General features: G+C 39.7%; 1 protein-coding gene across 1 annotated transcript in view; it reads right to left on the reverse strand.

Moving 5' to 3' along the window:
- Window positions 1–23,825, reverse strand: part of gpc6a (glypican 6a) — a 143,409-nt gene that overhangs the window by 19,746 nt on the left and 99,838 nt on the right. Inside the window, exons 5-7 of the mRNA XM_088991536.1 lie at window positions 19,631–19,761; window positions 14,677–14,820; window positions 12,752–12,781 (exon numbers count right to left, since the gene is read on the reverse strand). Of these exons, the coding sequence (XP_088847662.1) occupies window positions 12,752–12,781; window positions 14,677–14,820; window positions 19,631–19,761 (305 nt within the window). The remainder of the gene's footprint in view (window positions 1–12,751; window positions 12,782–14,676; window positions 14,821–19,630; window positions 19,762–23,825) is intronic.

The following is a 23,825-nucleotide window of genomic DNA, read 5'->3' on the forward strand; positions in this document are numbered from 1 at the left end:
GTATGCAAATTGACAAACGAACCGAAATTCAGAAATTTCCAACCCGAATGAAGATTTAGAATGATTTATTCTGATTTCAAAATTTTCGGTCAAACGTTTGCTTTATTAAATAAAGCAAACGTTTGATTTCAACAGTAGCCAAAATGGAACTGTATAGTGCCACTTAGCAGTTTTTTTGACAACGATACTAGTGCAGCGTGTTCTACCGGAAACAAATTCCTTGTGTGTTCTACATACTTGGCAATAAAGATGATTCTGATTCTGATTCTGATTCTGATTTGGCGGCCTTTACAGCAGGTCCTATATTTTGTTTTTCTACTTCTTCCCTTCCTTTTCTCTTACTTTGATCACTTTTCTGCTGTGAAATGTAAATTTCTCCAATGCTAGACTAATAAAGGCTAATACCAGTGTCTGAAACTCATTACAACGATGCTTTTAATGTACGTTCAATTTATAAGCGACATTCAAAACTCTCAAGTACACTTTACAGTCACGGCATGATGTACGTTTACCTTTTGTAGCGTCATAAATTTTGTTAGCTTCTTTTGAATCCTTCTTCTGGGGCTGAGGTTCTGTGCATCTACTTTGGAAAATGATATGCAAATGCACGACCTTATAACGCTCGGGGAAAGACGGAAGCACGAAGCAGGCTTCTGATTGGCTGCCGTGCCGAGTATGCAAATTGACAAACGAACCGAAATTCAGAAATTTCCAAACCAAATGAAGATTTCTAAATCGGAATAATTTATTCTGATTTCGAAATCTTTGTTCAAACGTTTGCTTTATTAAATAAAGCCACGTGGGCAGAGACGTTTTGTAAGTTGTACGCCCGACGGAAAAGTTGCACACCCCGGATTTATTTCAGACACTGGTAAAAAGTGTTTTTCAGCATTGCATTATCAGTCAATAAGAATTTTAAAAAACTGCATAAATGTCATTTGGATTCCAAACAATACAATCAAGCATGAAAAATGGTTCACCTTTCACTACATTGCTGCAATGTATTATTATTATTATTATTATTATCAATGTGTCATAAACACCCCCCCTCCCCCATCCGCCCCATGTTTTTGATAACTCAAGATTACGAAAATGAAATCTGACGGGGTGATGCTTACGCTTTGGGAAGACTTTCATTCTTTGACACGAATAAGCAAGAGTCAAGGCAATATGTGCGGAGAGAAATATGGAGGGGTCACAGGTCACTCACGCAAATACACTCTCAACACATCACGCCCAGCATATTAAATACAGTAAAGTCTCGTTATATCGATATCGGATATATCGATAGTCCCGGTTATATCGATACTATTTCTATGCACGCACGGAGAAAATTACATGCAAACAGGGTCGGATATATCGATAGTCCCGGTTATATCGATATTTTTTCCGACTCCCTTGAATATCGATATAACGAGACTTTACTGTATGTTTGGAAGATGGATTCTCGGTAATAAGATTGAAGAGCGATTCGGGGTAAAGGACTCATGTCGACGCAAATGCTGCACAGTTTCTGTTTTAAAGGACACATTCAATAGCGGCTTACTATTTTTGTTTGAAACTGACAGAGAATCGACAGAATAGAAGTTGTCATATTTAAAGGACAACCGACACCATTTTTTTGTTTCCTAACTGACATCAGAAAAACGTTTGATGGCATCTAAAATACCCAAAACACGCAGGCTGATATTTTGAGTCAAATGCAAAACACCAATAAAAAATGACTTCCAGTGTCCCAAAACTGCCACAAAATGAGCTTGGAACTGGGGTAGATTCAGGAAGTCCCGCCCCTAGTTCGTGACATCACACCAGGATACTCCTTCACAAACTGCCTTGCTCCAGAATCAAAACAATGGCTTCAGAGAGTTCAGATTCGGAGAAGATGCTTTCTTGTTACTCATCCAGTTATGAATATGATTCAAATAGTTCTGAAGAGGAAAACATAAATGTTTGCAACGATTCACCATCACATTATTGATGTAGTTTTCCTTCTAATTTTGCCATCAACATGGTGTTTTCAGATAAAAAAAAGTACCCAAAATGCATTGTATGTCACTTTCTCGATCAGGGGCGTTCCCTCCGTGACGTCACTTAGGGCATCGTTATCAGCTTGAAAACAAGACTTCATGAATAATGAGCATAAGTCTTAAAAGGTCAAATATAGCAATATGCCATGGAATCTTTGTAAAATACGCTCAGTAGAAGTCATTTGAAGTGATTTTACAAAATATGCAACCTACAGAAAGGTCACACAAGCAGGGAGAGAATATTGAGCAAAAAAAACAAAAAAAAACAAAAACAAAACAAAATTAACGAAAGGCAGCTAGCATGGGGCCATGTGTGTGTGAGGGTATCATCGCCGAGAAAGCATAGCAACATCACTCGGATATCAAGAGGCAACCTGGAAATTCGGCATGCATTGATGATTTCAAGGCTAGCCATGGATGGTTTGAGAACTTTAAGTGTCGTACAGGGATTCATAGTGTCATTCGTCAAGGTGAGGCAGCCAGTTCTGACGATAAAGCTGCTATCATCATTCCTCAAGATGGCCACTCCATCCCATCAAGCCATCAACGACCATCACAAAAGTAAAAAAACAACTTTATTTGATATTACAGCTTATTTTTTTTTAAATACAATCCAATAGCACATTTATCATATGTAAAATAATGTATATTTTGTGTAGTTTTAAGGCATTTTATAGGAGAAAAGAATGTTTTATGGGGGCCTGGGAACGGATTATTCTCATTTTTATGGTTTCTTATGGGAAGTAAATGTTTGGCAGACAAACCTTTCGCCTTACACACACTTTCTGGGAAGCAATAAAGTTTGTAAGCCGAGGTATCACGTTTTATGTAAATACAGTGGCTCCCCAACTTACGAACATTCGAGTTACAACATTACGGTACATACGAACATTTTTTTGCAGGTACAGTATGTTGAAAACTATTCAAAGATAGATGCTGTAAGTTAGATTTTGCATTGCTCGCTTGCAATTGGCTGCGTAGAGTATGTGGGTGGGAACGAAATATCTTGTGACTGTAAAGTGTCCTTGAGAGTTTTGAAAGGCGCTTAGAAACGAAATGTATTATTATTATTATTATTATTATTATTATTATTATTATTATTATTATTATTATTATTATTATATAGCTTTTCTAGCTATCTATTAGCTAAATAGTTATCTAGCTAATTTGTAACATAATAAGGAGACATAATGAACTAAACACAACTAGCTATCTAGGTAGCTATCTATTAGTCAGTTAGCTTTCTCTCTATTTGAGTGACTTCCGGGTTGAGTGAACGCTGGCGCATGTGGCTGCCGCTACTCACCCACAGAAAAAACTTTACCTGTGACTGTAAAGTGACCTTGAGAGTTGCGAGAGGCGTTTAAAAATGAAATGTATTCTTCTTCTTCTTCTTCTTCTTCTTCTTCTTTTTCATCTTTTTCTTATTATTTATTATTATTATTATTTATTATTTATTATTATTATTATTTATTATTATTTTATAGCTTTTCTAGCTATGTATTCGCTAAATAGCTATCTAGCTAATTTGTAACAGATAATAAGGAGACCAAATGAACTAAACACAACTAGCTATCCAGGTAGCTATTTATTAGCCAGCTAGCTTTCTATCTGTTCGAGTGACTTCCGGGTTGAGTGAACGCTGGCGCATGTGACTGCCGCTACTCACCCACAGAAAAAACTTGACTGTTAAGTGACCTTGAGAGTTTTGAAAGGTGCTTATAAATGAAATGTATTATTATTATTATTATTATTATTATTATTATTATTCTAAAGGCAACTCATTAAAATGTCTACATTCTGTTGTTTTATGGATGTTGGTGTTTTCGTTTTATTTGCAAAGAAAAATGTCGCAATGTGGTGTATGTTGAGAGGTCGCATTTCCCGCGGAGAAACAAATGCTCTGTTTTATCAAAACCAGAGCTCCGAGTTTCTCGACGCCGGCACATTAAAGATGTGCCCCCCCCCCCCCCACCACCACCACCCATCATCCACTTTGTGCGCTCCACAGGGGAAAAAGAGACACGGAGCTGAGTCGTGATGAGACGATGACTGATTTAGTGAAGATGGGAAGTGGCACTGATACTCATCTCGGAGGGGACAGCAAGGTTCAAATCGTGGACATTCGACTCATTGTGGTTTTTTTTTTTTGGGGGGGGGGCATTGTATCTAGCGGGCTGACAAGCTAATAATAGCAACATTTACAATATCTGATAAACAATGTAAGCAACTTAAGTTTTCAAGCTGCTTTGAAAGTTTTGAAAGCCATCTGTTTGTGAAAAGCCCTTTTTCCCCAAATGGAATATTTACCCTTGGGAGAAGACATGAAGCCAGTCGGGTTTGAAACATCCATCTGTGCTTATATTCGGCAGGTCATGGTTTGTTTAGCACGAATATGCTACGCTAAAACATCTTACCCGGTGAGGATCTACATGACACCAGGGGTGTGCAAACTTTTGTTTGTTTGTTTGTTTGTTTAAATGTTTGAAAAGGGGGGAGTAAAATAAGCTATTTGCATAAAATGGCAAAACCCTTCACTAAATTGCCATGGTGGGGTGAGGTTCAATTTGAATCATTCCTACAAACGACTTCTTAGGCAACATAGGCTTAGTAATGCTGATGAGGTGATACCAGAGCAAATGGGGCAATCAGGCCAGTCGTAGACCCCATACTCAGGCCGGACAATAGAAGCAATCAGTCAGGACAATAGAAGTAATCAATGTAGCCGCAGGGAGTAGTCCTCTGCTCCCCCTAACCTGAGAGCAGGGACCAATCATAGCAGAGTCTGGCAACGCCACGTCTGATTGATGACGAGTCCTCACGTCACGTCACTGAAGGAACGCCCCTGACCGAGAAAGGACACACTGTAGCAGTCCTTTGATCAAGTCAATGCATTTCGCGGTACTTTGTTTTGCCTGAAAACTTTGTGTTGATGATGAAATTGGAAGGAAAAAAAAACATAAATAACGCGATGGTGAATCGTTGTGTGTTACACCAAGACTTCTATTTGATACTAGTTGACACAAATTCCCAGCAGACAAATCAGCCCATTTTGGGCGCCATCTTGTGCATTTTCCGGGACGCTACATCGGAGTCCAGACGGCTCAAATTGATACGGAAGGACTTCTTGAATCGATTGCAAACATGTATGCTTTCCTCTTCAGAACTATTTGAATCATACGAGTAACAAGAAAGCATCTTCTCCGAATCTGAAGCCATTGCTTTGATTCTCCAGCAAGGCAAGACGTCCTGGTGTGACGTCACAAACTGAAGCTTTCTGAGGTCATTTTGAAGTAGTTTTGGGACACTTGAAGTCATTTTTATTGGTGTTTTGCATTTGACTAAAAATATCAGCCTGCTTGTTTTGGGTATTTTAGATGCTATGAAACGTTTTTTCTGATGTCAGTTAGGACACAAAAAAATGGTGTCGGTTGTCCTTTAAAATCAGTGACAAGTTTTTTGAAACACCATTGCTGACAGCGAACAAAGAAAAATGGAGTTATAGAAAAATGTTAATTATTTAAAGCTGTTTGCGACGATCGGTGTAGACATTGTCCATGGATAGTTTCATTCCATCACCACCACCATGTTTGCAAACAATACTTTAATCCCAGTGTACTTGCAGCCGGTATTCAATCTTACTATGACTTCACAAGTTTCCAACTAAATGGGGAGCTATTTCCCATTTGGCCCCTTTGGACCCAAACAGGTGCTTCGTCAAACTTGCCTGCTTCACCCCCCCCCCCCACTCTTCCTCCATCGACCCCCTGGGGAGCTTGTCTGCCGGGAAGTCACCGCCTGTTCCTCATCCAACCGTTGGTTCATTGTATCGTGACACTGGTGGGCTCGTGTGTACGTAGCGAAACGCTCAACTGCGGTGATTTCAAATTAAGTCCGGCACATTGGTCTCATTATGGTCGCATTATTCTCATTTTAATGGTTTCCTATGGGAAATTAATTTTTGGGATACACACTTTTCGCCTTACACACCAATTAAGTTCGTAATCCAAGGTATCACTGATCTTAAATTCAGGACTACATTTTTTTTTGACAAAACTTGTAAAATGACCGTAACCCCATTTTTATTTGGCGCGTAGGTTTGCCACTCAAAAACTTTTATCATTTCGACATTTATTATGTCGCCGTTATTCCCGACAAAAAAGATCTGTGGAAACGCGGCAGAAGAGAACGAGACGAAGCGAGTGGGGGTGAACGACAAGCGCGGCAAGCCTACGCCAAACAACAAAAGGGTATTTCCTTTTCGCAATCTTTTTTAAAATTTTTGTGCCTCAGTGAGATTTTTTGAAATGTGAGACAGACGGCGTGCAAAAATAACAATGGGGGGGCAGGTGGGATAATGACTGACGGCCATTAAGCTGGAGATGAAGTAAGACAGGAAATGAAAAGGTTTCTTCAGCCGTCATCTGTACTTCTTTGAAGGTGTCGGATGTTTCGCTTCTCATCCAAGAGGCTTCGTCAGCGAACTGAAGTCTTTTGCTGGTAGTTTCGGCCCTATCAATATCCCTACTGTCCAGACTCTGCTATGATAGGTTCCTGCTCTCAGGTTGGGGGGAGCAGAGGACTATTTCCTGAGGCTACACTGATTACTCCATTGTCCTGACTGATTATGGGGTCTACGACTGGCCTGATTACCCCATTTGATCCAACAACGGCACAACAGACTTCTTAGGCAAGATGTACCATTGTTGGATCGTTTGTACAACAGACATTTTAGGCAACATAGGCTTAGTTATGCTGATGAGGTGATACCAGAGCAAATGGGGTAATCAGGCCAGTCGCAGACCTCATACTTAGGCAGGACAATACAAGTAATCAGTCAGGACAAGAGAAGTAATCAGTGTAGCCGCAGGGAGTAGGTCTCTGCTCCCCCCAGGGACCAATCATAGAAAAGTCTGGCACCGCCACGTCTGGACAGTAGGTATATATATATATATATATATACACACACACACACACAGTGGGACCTTGGCTTACGAACTTAATTGGTTCTCAGACAGTGTGTAAGGCGAAAGGTGTGTATCCCAAAAATTAATTTCCCATAGGAAACCATTAAAATGAGAATAATCCGTTCCCAGGTCCCCATAAGTACAGATGACGGCTGAAGAAACCTTTTCATCGATGGACCACTCCTGTATGACAGATTACAAAGACGTAAGGCAGGAAATGTAGGGAAGACATTTTTTTTTGTGTGTGTAGCTCAGTTCGAATTTGATGGCGTTGATGGCCGCCATCTTGACACACGTAAGCTAACAAAGTCGGGCGAATTTTACACTTTCTGAGTGAACTCGCAACGCCTTGGGTACGTTGACAAATCACGCCATGGCCGACAATGAAGAAGAGCTTCGGCCATAATTGCTATCTACACAACTGATGTCGTATTTTGTCTTCATTCTAACCGTGTGGGAGTGAAGCAATTAAGTTGGAGACAATGACGACAAAGCTCAATGCTTTTTTTGTGTTCTCGTCTTGTATCGCTGATTCCTTTGGCAATGGAACTAATGGGAAGGGTGGGCCGTTCTTTCATTTAAGCGTGATAAGAAACAGAGGACGAACACATAAAACAAAATGGCTGACCTCAAAGTGTTGGAATGAGAGGCAAACGGCGTCTTATCAAAAAAGGCTATTCGAGATTAGCAGCCAGAACGTTAGGAGTAAAAAAGGTTGCATCAATGAGGAACTCATTCACTGCTAGACAATGTGCAAAAATTTGAACTTCTATCTGGCTATCTAGCTAGCTAGCTACCTAGCTACCTATTTGCTATCTGGCAAGCTACCTAGCTAGCTGTCTATTTGCTATCTATTATCTGTCTATAGCTGTCTATATAATAGCCATTTAGCTCGCTATTTGGCTAGCTATCTGGCTGGCTCGCTATTAGCTATATATTAGCTAGCTTTCTATGTGTTTGAGTTACTTCAGGGTTGAGTGAACGTTGGTGCGTGTGGCTGCCGCCGCTCAACCGAGCTATCTGGATAGCTATTTGCTATCTGGCCAGCTACCTAGCTAGCTACCTAGCTAGCTATTTATTTGCTATCTATTATCTGTCTAGATGGCTATATATAAGCTATTTAGCTAGCTATTTGGCTATCTATCTAGCTATTAGCTATAGATTAGCTAGCTTTCTATGTATCTGAGTTCTATCTGACTAGCTATTTGCTATCTGGATAGCTACCTAGCTAGCTTTCTATTTGCTGTCTATTATCTGTGTAGCTGGATATATATTGGCGATCTAGCTAGCTATTATCTATCTATCTGGCTAGCTATCTGGCTGGCTAGCTATTAGGTATATATTAGCTAGCTTTCTATGTATTTGAGTTACTTCAGGGTTGAGTGAACGTTGGTGCGTGTAGCTGTCGCTGCTCACCCACAGAAAAACTTATCCTGTGACTATAAAGTGACTTTGACAGCTTTGAAAGGCGCTTAGAAATGAAATGTATTATTATTATTATTATTATTATTATTATTCACTGCCAGACGATTGTGTCCACTCTGCCAGGGTTTTTGTCATTGTCACTCAAATTTCAGGACCCACACAATATTGACTTTTAGGGCGACATAAGCATTCAATCCTGATCAAATTCAGCTGAATAATGCCTACCCCCCCCACCCCGTGCTTTGGTTTTGACACATTAGGGAGTCACCCCATTCCTCCAGGAGCAGTCTACAGTTTAGGAGGGCTTAATGGAGGAAATTGAGTGTAATATCCCCCACATCATGTTCTCGCGAGTCTATAATCTCTTTAAGATAACAATCATTATGTTGTCATTTAGCTCGCTGGCGAAATTGCGGCAAGCTGTCGGGAGCCCTTTTTCAGCGGCGGGGAAAACCTCTTTCGCCGAATGCCTCGAGCGACAAGGCGACATTTGGCTTCTTCTCAAGTGTTTCCGGCGACGGGATGATCGTGAGGCCACGGATGGCAGTTCAGTGTGAAGCATTCAACCGACATGTTTGCACACTCACTCGCAGGGAAATTCAATTCTGTGTGTGTGTGTGTGTGTGTCCATTAAGAGTGAGATTTAACTCAACTCGGAATAACTCAAATAAATAAAAAGCTAGCGAGCCAGCTACTAGATAGCTATCTATTGGCTTGCTAGCTATCTTCCTATCTATTTGTATTATTTGTACGATTATTTATGCATGATTTTACTGTTTTGTGTGTTGTCTTTGTTGTAAAGTGTCCTTGAGTGTTCAGAAAGGCGCTTGTAAATTAAATGTATTATTATTTGTCTTACTCTTATATTTGAGTTACTTCTATTGGCTTGCTGGCTAGCTTTCTATCTATTGGTCTTACTATTCTATTTGAGTTATTTCCGGGTTGAGTGGCGCGTGTGCCTGCGGCTGCTCACCCACAGAAAAAAACTTATCCTGTGACTGTAAAGTGACCTTGAGCGTTTTGAAAGGCGCTCATAAATTCAATGTATTATTATTATTATTATAGCCAACAGATAGCCAGCCATTCAGCTAGCTAATAGATAGCCAATAGCTAGCCAGCTAGCAAATAGCCAGCTGGAGAGATAGCTAACAGATAGCAAGCTAGATAGCCGACAAATAGCTAATAGATAGCCAGCCAACTAGCTAGATAACAGATATGTAATAGATATCCAGCCAGCTGGAGCGATAGCTAACAGATAGCCACCTAGATAGCCGACAGATAGCTAATAGATAGCCACCCAACTAGCTAGCTAACATATATGTAATAGATATCCAGCCAGCTGGATAGATAGCCAATAGTATTTTGGTTAATTTCAATTACAGTAAAGTCTCGTTATATCGATATTCAAGGGAGTCCGAAAAAATATCGATATAACCGGGACTATCGATATATCCGACCCTGTTTGCATGTAATTTTCTCCGTGCGTGCATAGAAATAGTATCGATATAACCGGGACTGTCGATATATCCGATATCGATATAACGAGACTTTACTGTAGTTTAGTATTTTTCAAATTCATAACTGGATGAGTAACAAGAAAGCATCTTCTCCGAATCTGAACTCTCTGAAGCCATTGTTTTGATTCTGGAGCAAGGCAGTTTGTGAAGGAGTATCCTGGCGTGACGTCACCAACAAGGGGGCGGGACTTTCTGAATCTGCCCAGTTCCGAGCTCATTTTGTGGCAGTTTTGGGACATGTTTTGCATTTGACAAAAAAATATCAGCTTGCGTGTTTTGGGTATTTTAGATGCGATAAAACGTTTTTGTGATGTCAGTTAGGAAACAGAAAAAAATGGTGTTGGTTGTCCTTTAAATGAGAGGTTCCGCGGTTTGGATCGCGTCATTGCAGCCCCTTTGTTGATTGTTGTCACATTACATTGGGAGTACAATAACCCCACCCCATTCCCAAAAAAATACCAAAAACAAGAAGCGATATGAAAGAAACTTTCATTGCGTGACTGTCAAAATGGTCACAGCAATCTGTCTTGGGACACAACTGCCAATTACATGACCAACGGCGACATCGCCATTAAATGTGCTGGAGATAGATTCAGTCTCAGCTCTAATTAAACTGACACAACCCCTGCACATCACTCCTGCCTCCCCCCACTGTTGAGAGCCCTCAAACTGGGCGTAGATTGGGAAGAAAATGACAGTAAGTGTGAAAGTACAACCGACACCATTTTTTTGGTTTCCTAACTGGCATCAGAAAAACTTTTTTAAACAGGAACGTAGCCTTCTTTTTTCACCATCTTGAGGAATGATCCCTTGTTTGTGCTTTCTCTGTGATAATTTTATCTAGTTCCTCATCAATTGTGTTCTGTTTAGCTGGGTTGATAACTTTTTTGAATCAAGTGTAGAGATGGCTTGTGCGGGTTATTTGTGGAGCCTGATTGATGGGAATTTTAACCTTGCAGTCTACACTCTGCCGTTGAACAATCAAAGTTGAAACAAGTCCAAATTTCACTGTTTTTGTCCATTTTGTCACTCTCTGTCATCTGCCTGTCTCTTTAATGTTTAAACCACCTGCCCTCACTGCTGTGCTCTTGACCAATCACATGGCTTTAAGCGACGACTGGGGTGGGGAATAGAGGACCAAAACAAGCCGGCTTCCATTTTCTTTCAGGAGAACAGACTCGTTCGCAAACGACACATCACTCATTGCGACAGCTCCATGTGTATCTCGAAAAATAGTTCGCTTGCCAAGGTAAAATGTTCATAAATTTAATGTTTGTAAACCGAAAAGTTTGTAAGCCAAGAGTTTCGTGAACCGAGGTTTCACCACAGCTCCCATCCAGCCTGATCAAATGATCGGAATTTGTGGATCATATTCCACGAGTTTTGTTGATAAACTGATCATTAGAATCAGTTGCGTCAGAGGAAGTCGACATATAAAATTTAAAAGTTGGCTGGATCGGGACCCACAACGACCCGACTGGCGCCGTTGCGCTTCCAGGACTTGATATGTGGCTGACCTCATTCATTTTCTCGTTCCTGCTGAATTTAAAAGATGGCATAATCTCCAATCATTGTCGCTTGCTCGCCTCTAAGTACCTTCGCCTGACTGCCAGAGTGCTGTTCTTTAACCTCAAAGATAAAATAATGCTACTTTATTTCTCACATTACGGATGTACAATGAGATTTGACCTCCGGGTTGAACCCCTTGAGGAGCAGGTGGCAAGAACTGCACCGCACTGGGGATTAAATCCTGATCTTTTGTCATCAAATTAGCCAATGGAAGAGATTTAAAACGGGTCCTGAGTCACAAGGTACCTTGACATAGTTCTCCAGTTAGAAATGATACCCAAGTTGGATGACGGAAACAAACTCAAAGTAAGTCACGAGTCCCATTTTGGTGTTAAGTCATTCATTGCCAGGGTGTTTGTCATTGTCACTCGAATTCCAGGACCCACAGAATATTGAGTTTTAGGACTACATAAACGTTCAATGCAGTGTAAGAAACCATAAACTCTCTTGTTTCATCAGAAACAAAGAGTTAATTCCTAAATTACAGGTAACATCCGATTTACGACCGGGTTCCGTTCTGACCAAACGGTCGTAAGTCAAAACAGTCGTAAGTCGAAAGCCATTCAAAATGTTGAATAGAGACTCTGTGCTAAATGACTTGCAAACGACCTGATTGGGACGCCAGAGGGGCGGGCATGGTTGACATTCCACCCTCTGGTGCCATCACGCAGTCGATTGGTGTGCAAGAGTGAGATGCTGGCTGACTGGCCAAAATTGTTGTAGCATTGCAGTAGCAATTTATGGTGCCAGGCGTAGAATAAAAAAAAAAAATAGGGTGTGGCGGTCATGGTAATAAGTACGGGTGTGGGTAGGTCGGCTGGTCGTAAGTCGGATGTTACCTGTATATGGGTCAGGAGTTATATCAGCTTGAAATAAGGGCAGCTGTCAAAATCCAATGCAATACATACATATTGGTTTATATAGCGCCTTAACAACGGCTGAAGCTGGATAAAAAGTGCTAACTTGGAAAAAAGGGAAATGCTGCCCCCTCGGGGAAGGGAAAAACATTGCCAGAGGCCATGGCCAGCGCTTTATCAGCAGCCAAACAAGAAAAAAAAACAAACCCGCACAAATTCAGGAATGGCGCTCTACATTATGTTTCCAATTCCTGAATAAATTCGTGAATGAGTTTAACATAAATAAAATAAACAAATGATACTCTTCATAATTATGAAGTCACGTGGAATGACTCCCGAGTGGCATGTAAAGAAGTCAAAAGATGTGATGTTTGGAAGGAAATTCTTACACTGTGTTGCATTGTCATCCAGACGCTCCTCTTGGTGAAGCAGCAGCAGCAGTAGAATGAAAACAAGAGGACAAAGATTTAATTGGATGAATCATGAGACAAATTCTTAGGTTGGTGGACCTTCGTGGATGGTCCCACTCAAAAAATCGATCAGAAAACCCCATCTATCTATAGATATAGATACAGTGATACCTTGGCTTACGAACTTAATTGGTTCCCAGACAGAGTGTGTAAGGCGAGTGTAAGTGTGTATCCCAAAAATTAATTTCCCATAGGAAACCATTAAAATGAGAATAATCCATTCCCAGGTCCCCATAAAACATAATTTACTACTTTCTAATTTTCTAAGCCTTAAAACTACACAAAATAGACATTATTTTATGTATAATAGATGTAATATTGTATTATGATGAAAGAAATAAACTGTACTGTATAATAGAGTCATTTTATTTAACTTTGTGATGGTCGTTGATGGCTTTATGGAATGGAGTGGAAAGTTTCATCAGCATTAAACACTTGATGAGGAACGTAGCCTTCTTCTTTCACCAACTTGAGGAATGATCTGCTATCTCTGCGATAATTTTACCTTGTTCCTCATCAATTGCGTTCTGTTTAGCTGGGTTGATAGCTTTTTGCATTAAGTGTACAGATGGCTTGTGCGGGTTACTTGTGGAGCCTGATTGATGGGATATTTTAACCTTGCAGTCTACACTCTATTTTTGAACTATCAAAGTTGAAACAAGTCCAAATGTCACTGTTTTCTATCCATTTTCTCACTCTCTGTCGTCCGCCTGTCTCTTTAATGTTTAACCCACCACCCCCCTCACTGCTGAGTTCTTGACCAATCACGTGCCTTTAACCGTAGACTGAGGGCGGGGAAAAAAGGACAAAAACAGTCGGCTGCCATTTTCTTGTTAGGAGAACGGGCTCGTTCGCCAACCACACATCACTCATTGTGGCGCCCCGTGTGTATCCCGAAAAATAGTTTGTATGCCAAGGTAAAATTTTCATAAATGTAACGTTCGTAAACGGAAAAGTTTGTAAGCCAAGGGTTTCGTAAACCGAGGTGTCACCGTATGTAGTCGCGGACCGTCAAGGCCTGCAAAGCCTTTTATGCTGGCCTAAAAATATCTGACTCACGGACTGGCGTTAATTATATTTTGTCCATGAATTCTTCATAAATAATTCCAAATTGTCTTTCAGCTTCCTTTCATTAATTTTGATCCGTTGCGCTACTTCCAGATGTGTGTTTTTGTATTTAAGCATTTAACCAATCACATTTCAGCCATCATTTGTAACCAGGATCACAAATCTACATGGACGCCCTCACAATGACTTCTGCTAGCCCTGTCGCATAAAATTTGTTAATCAAAGTTTTGCTCTAACTAATCAGATTTCGAGTTGACAACCCAAAAAGGGGTACAAACGCCTTCTTGAAGGTGCTGGTCAGCGTTTTCGCAAATTATGACTGCCTAGTCACATGATTGGCTAGTCACGAGCCAACCATAGTATTACTAGCCGCTAGGTGATAAGTGCATACTGGCCAGAGCTAGCATACTTTCTAAGTAACCAGCAGCTTAAGCAAAAATAGACATCATTACGAACGGTCGGTCAGTTATAACCTGGCTAACGGTATCCTCTGGTGGACTTGTTGTAAATCACGCCACACTTTTCAGTCTTGATTGATTCAGACATCGCACTACTGAAGGCCTAGCGATAAAATCCACGGCCCGCCACTATATATATCTATAGAATTTTGCAGCTGTAGTTTTCATTCCAGCTTACTTCGGATGTATTTATTCTTATGATTTACAAAACACAAACTACCCGAACGCCTTTAAAAAGGACATTGAGCAATTCTCCATCAATGCAATCACAACACTTAAATATGAAGAGGAGGATAACAACTTTACGCTAGCACATACCAGTCGATCCAGGCTTGTCTCCGTGGCCGCTGTTGTCTTTTCCTCTGGACGGTAAGGCCTAAAACGGCTGCTGAACACGTCGGAAATGCCACGTGCGGCCCTGCCTACGCCTTTAGGCTTTGGCGGACCGCAGTTCTGAAAAAACTAAAAAGAATGAGGCAATCGTTAGAGATTGTACAATATTACAGTGATACCTCGGCTTACGAACGCTTCAGCTAATAAACTTTTCGCCTTACGAACGTTTTTGCGAATTCGCGAGAACTTAATCTTGGCGTACTGACTATTTTTTACAATGAGTGTTCGCGAATGAGCCCGTTCGAGCTAACGAGGAAATGGTAGCCGACTTGTTTTTCCCTCTACCCACCCCAGTCTTCGGTTAAAGCCGCACGTGATTGGTCAAGATCCCTGGTAGAGGAGGGAGGGCACACACACACAGCAGTGAGGGGGGTACAGAAACACAGACCTGCATGTGAAATAGATAGGCAGACGACAGAGGGAGAGAGTGAGAAAATTGATAGAAAACAGTGAAATTTGGACTCGTTTCAACTTTATTGATAGTTCAGCAGGACACACGTAGCAGTGAGCGGGGCGATGGGTAACAGAAACACAAATACACACACACACGAAAGGGAGACGACATAGCTTGAAACAAAAAACAAAAGTGACAAAAACAAAAGTCAAATGGTGAGAGAATGGATAGAAAACACAGTGACATTTGGACTCGTTTCAACTTTCTTCATCGTTCAAAGGCAGAGTGTAGACTGCAAGGTTAAAATATCCCTTCAATCAAGCTCCACAAATAACACCAAGTTTCTAGTGTGTCTGCCTGCATCTGTTGCTGTTGCCATATCCAAGATGTACAACCCAGAGCTCCTTTATGCAAAAAGCTATCCATTCCATCAAGCCATTAACTACCATCACAAAGGCAAATAAAACTACTTTAGTATACGGTACAGTTTATTTCTTTAATAATAATACAATAGCACATTTATTATACAAAAAATAAGGTATATTTTGTGTAGTTTTAAGGGCTATTTAGTAGAAAATTATGTGTTATGGGGACCTGGGAACGGATTATTCTCATTTTAATGGTTCCCTATGGGACATTAATGTTTGGAAAACACACTTTTCGCCTTACACACCCTTTCTCGGAATCAATTAAGTTCGTAAGCCAAGGTATCACTGTATTTCATTTCAAAAACGTCCAGAAATCAGTGCGCAGGATACTAAAGTGAATTGGAAATTATTTGTAAAATTGTTTGCTACCGTATGCTTTGGCTTGGGGAATTCTCATTTGCATTTATATGTCAGGAGAGAATAGATAATGTGTTTTGTGCTTTGTGAATGGTTCCACATATTTTGCGAGAAACTCCGAAATGATAAAAGCAATACCCTACTGCTTTTCCTCGTGGGGAAGCAAAGCAGTCGCGTATATATGTCAGACAGAAGAAAAACAAAAAAAAAAAGAGGCATCAATAGGTCTTGCAAGGAAAACAACAGTGATACCTTGGCTTACAAACTTAATTGGTTCACAGACAGAGTGTGTAAGGCGAAAAGTGTGTATCCCAAAAATTAATTTCCCATAGGAAACCATTAAAATTATAATAATCCGTTCCCAGGTCAAACATAATTTTCTACTTTCTAATTTCCGAAGCCTTAAAACTACACAAAATATACCTTATTTTATCTATAATAAATGTGCTATTGTATTATAATTAAAGAAATAAACTGTAGTGTATAATAAAGTCGTTTTATTTACCTTTGGGATGGTCGTTGATGGCTTGATGGAATGGAATGGCCGCTTTCATTAGCATTAAATACTTGACGAGGAACATAGCGTTCTTCTTTCACCATTTTGAGGAATGATCCCTTGTAGTTGCTTTCTCTGCGATAATTTTACCTTGTTCCTCATCAATTGTGTTCTGTTTAGCTGGGTTGATAGCTTTTTGCATCAAGTGTACAGATGGCTTGTGCAGGTTATTTGTGGAGCCTGATTGATGGGATATTTTAACCTTGCAGTCTACACTAGTTTGTATACCAAGGTAACATTTTCAGAAATTCAACGTTCGTAAATCGAAAACTTCGTAAGCCAAGGGGTTCGTCAACCGAGGTATCACTGTACTCCGAATGAATCATTCTGAACATCTGGACCGTCACTGAGAACAAGGCAAAAAACGTTTTGAAGAATTGCAAGAAATACTAAATCCTTGAATTGGACCAAAAAACTTTCTTTTGCCGTTTTGTGAGACCAGATTGCTTAACAAGTGTTGAGGTCGTGGCCTCTGCGCGGGTGTTTGGATTCAAACAGCGAAAAATTCATCAGCCTTTGCCGCCTGCTCTGATTGGCCCCCAATTGGGCATCCGGCTGTTATGACAAGAGCTGTCTTGTGTCTCATATTTATCAATCCTTCACCACCATTCTTTCATCCTGCGTATCGCACAAAAAAAATAATTATTTGTATTTTTTATTTATTTTTTACACTGCTCAGCGCTACCGGCATGAAGGTGTATAATGCAATGTGATTTTTTTTTTTTTGGAGCTATCGTCATCTCAGAGCAATCTTTCGGGCCAAGCGCAACCTTGCCTCGGGTGCATAGACAACGGCTAAAAAGTTATAAATTGCGATATGAGGGAAAAATGGGGGATCTTATTCATACTGACCTGTGTGAATCTAGCCTGGAGATGGGTTTAAAGGACAATATTTTTTTGGTTCCTAACTGACATCAGAAAAAAAAACGTTTTCTAGCATCTAAAATAGCCAAAACACGCAGGCTGGTATTTTTCGTCAAATGCAAAACACCAATACAAATGACTTCGTGTCCCAAAACTGCTACAAAATGATCTTGAAACTGGCGAGATTGAGAAAGTCCCGCCCCTTTGTTCGTGACATCACGGCAAGATACTCATTCACAAACTGCCCTGCTCCAGAATCAAAACAATGGCTTCAGAGATTTCAGATTCAGAAAAAGATCCTTTCTTGTTACTCATCCAGTTATGAATATGATTCAAATAGTTCTGAAGTGGAAAGCATAAATGTTTGGCAATCGTTTAAAGAAGTCCTTCCGGATCAATTCTAGCCCTCTGGACTCCAATTTGTGTCCTTCTTTATGCGGGTTACCGCAATTGACTACCACACGCAATGATTCACCATTGCGTTATTTATAATCCATTTCATTTCTAAGCACCTTTCAAAACTCTCAAGGTCACTTTCCCATCACAGGATCAGTTTTTCTGTGGGTGAGCAGCCACAGCCGCACTCGTCAGCGTTCACTCTACCTGGAAGTAACTCAAATAGATAGCAAGCTAGCTATCTAGCTAATAGATAGCCAGTTGGAGAGTTAGCTAACGAGCTATGTCATAAATAATAATAATACATTACATTTTAAGCGTCTTTCAAAGTTCTCAAGAGCACTTTATAGTCACAGACAAGCATAGGTACTATAATAAATACAATATAATCACAAATACAATGCAATAAATAAAATACAATTATAAATAGAAACTACACAGAAAATGCAATTTTACACTATGTACACTATGCTCAGTCGAAGTCATTTGAAGTTGAAATGGAGCTTTTGATAAGATGATTTTTTTTATTTTATTGCGGGAAGCTTTAATTCCCCCTCCCCCCTTTTTGAACCCGAAATAGGTTTAAAAATAAATTAGCTTCCATCTTGGCAGGTTAAACACAAGTCATCTCATTTAACAGCGAATCTCGAAGGCATTTGAACCGCACATTAAAATAAATTAGCGGATTGAAAATGAGATGTGTGTCCCCGCCTCTAATCATCTACGCTACACAAATTGAAAAAACGTCAAGCAGAAATGTGATTTTGCCGTTTTGGCTATTTTAGAGTGTCTCGTTGTTGATCATGCAATGAGAAAAAGGTGCAAAAATGACGTGAAAAATGACAAAGTGCCATGTGACAGCCGTGTTGTAAATGTTTTCAAATAGCTCAATAAAGTTTGGGAAATACTGTACTGAAGGAAAAATGTTCTAGATCTTTTTTTAATGTATCTATATATCATATATCTAGTTAGCCATCTAACTAGCTATATAGCAATCTATTTGTTTTCTATTTGCAATCTATTTGCCATCAAGCTGGCAAACTATTTATCAAGATAGCTATCTATTAGCTAGCTAGCTAACTTTCTAGCTATGCATTTGTTATCTATTTGCTATCTATTTGCAATCTATTTGCTGTCTAGTTGGCTCGCTATCTATCCAGTTAGCTATCTCTTAGCTAGCTAGCTGACTTTCTAGCTATGCATTTGTTGTCTATTTAATATTTATTTGATATCTATTTGCTATCTAGCTAGCTAGCTAGCTAGCTAGCTATTAGCTAGCTAGCTAGCTTTGTATCTATTTGAGTTACTTCCGGGTTGAGTGAACGCTGGCGCGTGTGGCTACCGCTGCTCACCCGCAGAAAAAAATATCCTGTGACTGTAAAGTGACCTTGAGAGTTTTGAAAGGCGCTTATAAATGAAATGTACTACTATTATTATTATTATTATTATTATTATTATTTATACATACACATATAAAGTGACCTTGAGCGTTTTGAAAGGCACATATTATTATTATTATTATTATTATTATTATTATTTATACATACACATATAAAGTGACCTTGAGCGTTTTGAAAGGCACATATTATTATTATTATTATTATTATTTATTATATATACATAAACATATATACATCTATAACGTGACCTTGAGAGTTTTGAAAGGTGCTTATAAATGAAATGTATTATTATTATTAGTATTATTATTACATGTATATGTGTGTATAATAATAATAATAATAATAATAATAATAATTGCAGTCAGAGGATAAGTTTTTCTGTGGGTGAGCAGCGGCAGCCACACGCGTACACATACATGTTTATGATGGTTTTTTTTTTTTCAGGAAATGAATTATAAAATACTGAAGAAGTGGAGAAAGTTACCTTTGCCGACAGTATCTTGTTGTTGTCCTGCATGGTCGTGATGGCTTCTGAAATTTTGAGATCAATCGGCTGGATAACGGCGTCGATGTGAAAAGGCCCTTGCAGTCTCTCCGCCACCAGCAACATGGCGTCTGTCACACAAAAAAAAAAAAAAAAAAAAAAAAAAAAAGACCAGTGTCTGAAACTCATGACAAAAAGTTAGCGGACACCATGGCAGACAACTCTGAAAAGTTGCCTGCCGGGCCATACAGTTGCCTTCCCCATTTTTCCCAACTTGAAGCACAATAAGACGACTAATCGCAAAAAAAACATTGTTGCAAAGTATTAAGGATTGTTTTTTTTTAATTACGCAAGTACCTACTACAAATGCTCCCTTGCTTAATTTATGTTAAATATCTGTTGCTGATGATTTTGCTCCAGTTGTCGTTAGTCCACGATGCTTTTAATAATAATAATAATAATAATAATAATAAACAATGATAATGCTGATAATGATGATAATGGTAATAACGATAGTAATGATAATAATAATAAGAACGATAATAATAATGATAATAATAATACATTTAATTTCTAAGCGCCTTTCAAAACTCTGAAGTACACTTTACAGTCACGGCATAATGTACGTTTACCTTTTGTAGCGTCCTAAATTTTGTTAGCTTCTTTTGAATCTTTTGGGGCTGAGGTTCTGTGCATCTACTTTGGAAAATGACATGCACCTTATAACGCTCGGGGAAAGACGGAAGCACGAATCAGGCTTCTGATTGGCTGCTGTGCCGAATATGCAAATTGCCAAACAAACCGAAATTCAGAAATTTCCAAACCAAACGAAGATTTTGAAATCATTGTCCAAACGTTTGCTTTATTGAAAAAAAAGCAAATGTTTGATTTGATTTTTTTATTATTTTTTTCCCCCACAAAGTTGTCGGCAACCCGGGCGGAGACGTTTTGGAACTTGTACGCCCAATGTAAAAGTTGCACACCATGGGCATCCAGGTAGACGTTATTTCAGACACTGCTAAGACGCATGAAATCCAACTTCGGGTTGTTGATTTTAACATGAGAAGCAGATAATTTAATATTGTGAATTTTCACGGCGTCACGCCTCACAGTTGATTTCCTGCAATTCGCGACAGTCGATATTATTTTTCGTGAATTCAATTCGTCTGTGGTTCAAGGGTAAGAATCTCAGTCACCCGGGAGGTCCTCAGAGTACAGTCACAAATTTTCTTCAGTCATCTTGTAAGGAAAAAAAAAACGACACACAATGCATTTTGGGTACTTTTTTTCATCTGAAAACACTGTGTTAATGGCGAATTTAAAAGGAAAACTCCATAAATGACGTGAATGTGAATCGTTGTGTGTCTCAGCCAATTGCGCTAACACGCATAAAGAAGGTGTAAGTTGACACAAATTCCCAGCAGACAAATCAGCCCATTTCTAACGGGGCTTGGGCGCCATCTTGTGCATTTTCTGGGCGCTACATTGGAGTCCAGATGACTCGAATTGACACGGAAGGACTTCTATAATCGATTGCAAACATGTATGCTTTCCTCTTCAGAACTATTTGAATCATATTCGTAACAAGAAAGCATCTGAACTTTCTGAAGCCATTGTTTTGATTCTGGAGCGAGGCAGTTTGTCAAGGAGTATCATGTCGTGACATCACAAACAAGGGGGCGGGACTATCTGAATTTCCCCAGTTCCAAACTCATTTTTTTGGGACACTTTAAAGGACAACCGATGTCACTTTTTTGTTTTTTAACTGACATCAGAAAAACGTTTGATCGCATCTAAAATACCCAAAACACGCAGTATATTTTTATTCAAATGCAAAACACCAATAAAAATTACTGAAAGTGTCCAAAATCTGCAAAAAAGTTGAACTGCGAATTGGGCATTTTCAGAAAGTCCCGCCCCCAGTTCGTGACGTCACGCCAAGACGTCTTGCATTGCTGGAGAATCAAAACAATGGCTTCAGATTCGGAGAGTATGCTTTGTTGTTACACATCCAGTTATGAATATGATTCAAATAGTTCTGAAGAGGAAAGCATACATGTTTGCAATCGATTAAATAATGTATTCCGTGCCATTTTAAGGCAACATTGGGGGGAAATGTCTCACCCAAAAAGAGACAGAAGAAAATGGCGACCTCTTGTAGACATGACAGTGTATTGTGTTTCCACAGGCTGAAAAATTCCTTATATTGAGCTCGGACACCTTCTTCTGGCGCAACACGAGGTTTTCAGACCACGCAAGCATTGACGTGATGGAAGGACTGCTACAATGTGTCCTTTTTTCGGTCAGGGGCGTTCCTTCAGTGACGTCACGTACGGACTCGTCACCAACTCAAAAACAAGACTTCCGGAATATTCAGCGTGAGTCTTAAAACGTAAAATATAGCTACATGCGGTGGAATCTTTGTCAAATACGCTCAGTAGAAGTCATTTGAAGCCATTTTACAAATTATGCACAAAACTTCTCCGAAGACGTCGGTTGTCCTTTAAGTCATTTTTATTGGTGTTTTGCATTTGACTAAAAATATCAGCCTGCGATTTTTGATACAGTGAGACCCCAACTTACAAACACCTCAACTTACAAACCTTTTGTCTTACAAACGTCAAATTTATGAAAATTAAACCTTATAATAAGCACTATTTTCATAATACACACCCACCACGGCTGGCGGAGTGATCTTCGGCGGAAGCACACGACCGAACAGCACCAGAGGTTAAATTACCAACAGTCCTTATGGAAGGTGACTCTCCTTCCATAAGCCATCAACGACCATCAAAAAGGTAAATAAAACTTTATTTTACAGCACAGTTTATTTCTTTTATTACAGTCGTCATGTAATGCGCCTCTCTTTCCAAACAGCAATTCCCTTTGACCTTCGACCTCCAACGCCAATTGACTTTATGATACAATGCAGTGTATTTCTTTCATTACAATACAATAGCACATTTATTATACATAGAATAAGGTATGTTATGTGTAGTCTTAAGGCTTATTTAGTTGAAAAGTATATTTTATGGAAACCCGGGAACGGATTATTCCCATTTTAATGGTTTCCTATGGGATTTATTTTTTTGAGATACACACTTTTCGCCTTACACACTCTGTCTGGGAACCAATTAAGTTCGCAAGTTGAGGTCTCACTGTAATTTAGATGCTATAAAACGTGTTTCTGAAGTGAGTTAGGAAACAAAAAAATGCTGTCGGTTGTCCTTTATTTCACCACCATTGTGCCTGTCAATTCTTCTACAATATCATGATGACCCCTCTGTGGTTTCACTTGTCGTTTTAACGATTCATAATGATGTCAGGTGATGATATCAATCACAAGCGAGTAACGCCGGGAGAGCAGATATTAATTTTGTTGATAAAACGGCGCAATAAAAGTGGAGTGTGAGCTTCCCTTTGCCAAGAATCATTAAAAATGAAGCCCCGGAGAGTGCGTCTGTTCTCGCGAGTTCACATCCGAGAGAGTCTTTGTTTGAAAGGAAGCGGTTGGGGTTGCCCCCACCCCGCTCCCCGAGTCGAGGCAGTTGCGGCGAGGTAAAGTTACAGTTGGAGTCAAGCCATGCAATTAAAAAGGAATGAGCAAATGAAATCAATGAGGATTGTTTTTACGGCAGTGTCACGAAATGGAGGGCAACACATCCCTGTATGCTAATTATGAAAATACATAAATAAATAAAGCGCGTGTGGCAACGTCCAAGAAAGCCAACGCTTGACATTTGCCATTCACAAAGAGATGAAAATAACTCAAATTGCTTTTTGATGTATTTATTGTAGTATGCTAGGCTTTACAGTGCAGTACGACAAGCTAATACGCAGCGCTATTCTACTAATGGCTATCTATTCGCTGGCTAATGGCTATTTGCGAGCTAATGGCTATCTATTCGCTAGATAATGGCTATCTATTCGCTAGCTAATGGCTGTCTATTCGCTAGCTAATTGCTAGCGAATAGCTATCTATTTGCTATCTATTCGCTAGCTATTCACTAGCTATCTAGCTTTCTATCTATTTGAGTTACATCGAGGTTGAGTGAACGCTGGCGCGTGTGGCTACCGCTGCTCACCCACAGAAAAAACTTATCCTGTGACTGTGAAGTGAACTTGAGAGTTTTGAAAGGCGCTTTGAAATGAAATGTATTATTATTATTATAGTGAATGCTGCCGCGTGTGGCTG

This window comes from Hippocampus bargibanti, linkage group LG03 (assembly GCF_051943395.1).
Source record: "Hippocampus bargibanti isolate YZ-2025 linkage group LG03, ASM5194339v1, whole genome shotgun sequence".
Classification (NCBI taxonomy): Eukaryota; Metazoa; Chordata; class Actinopteri; order Syngnathiformes; family Syngnathidae; genus Hippocampus; species Hippocampus bargibanti.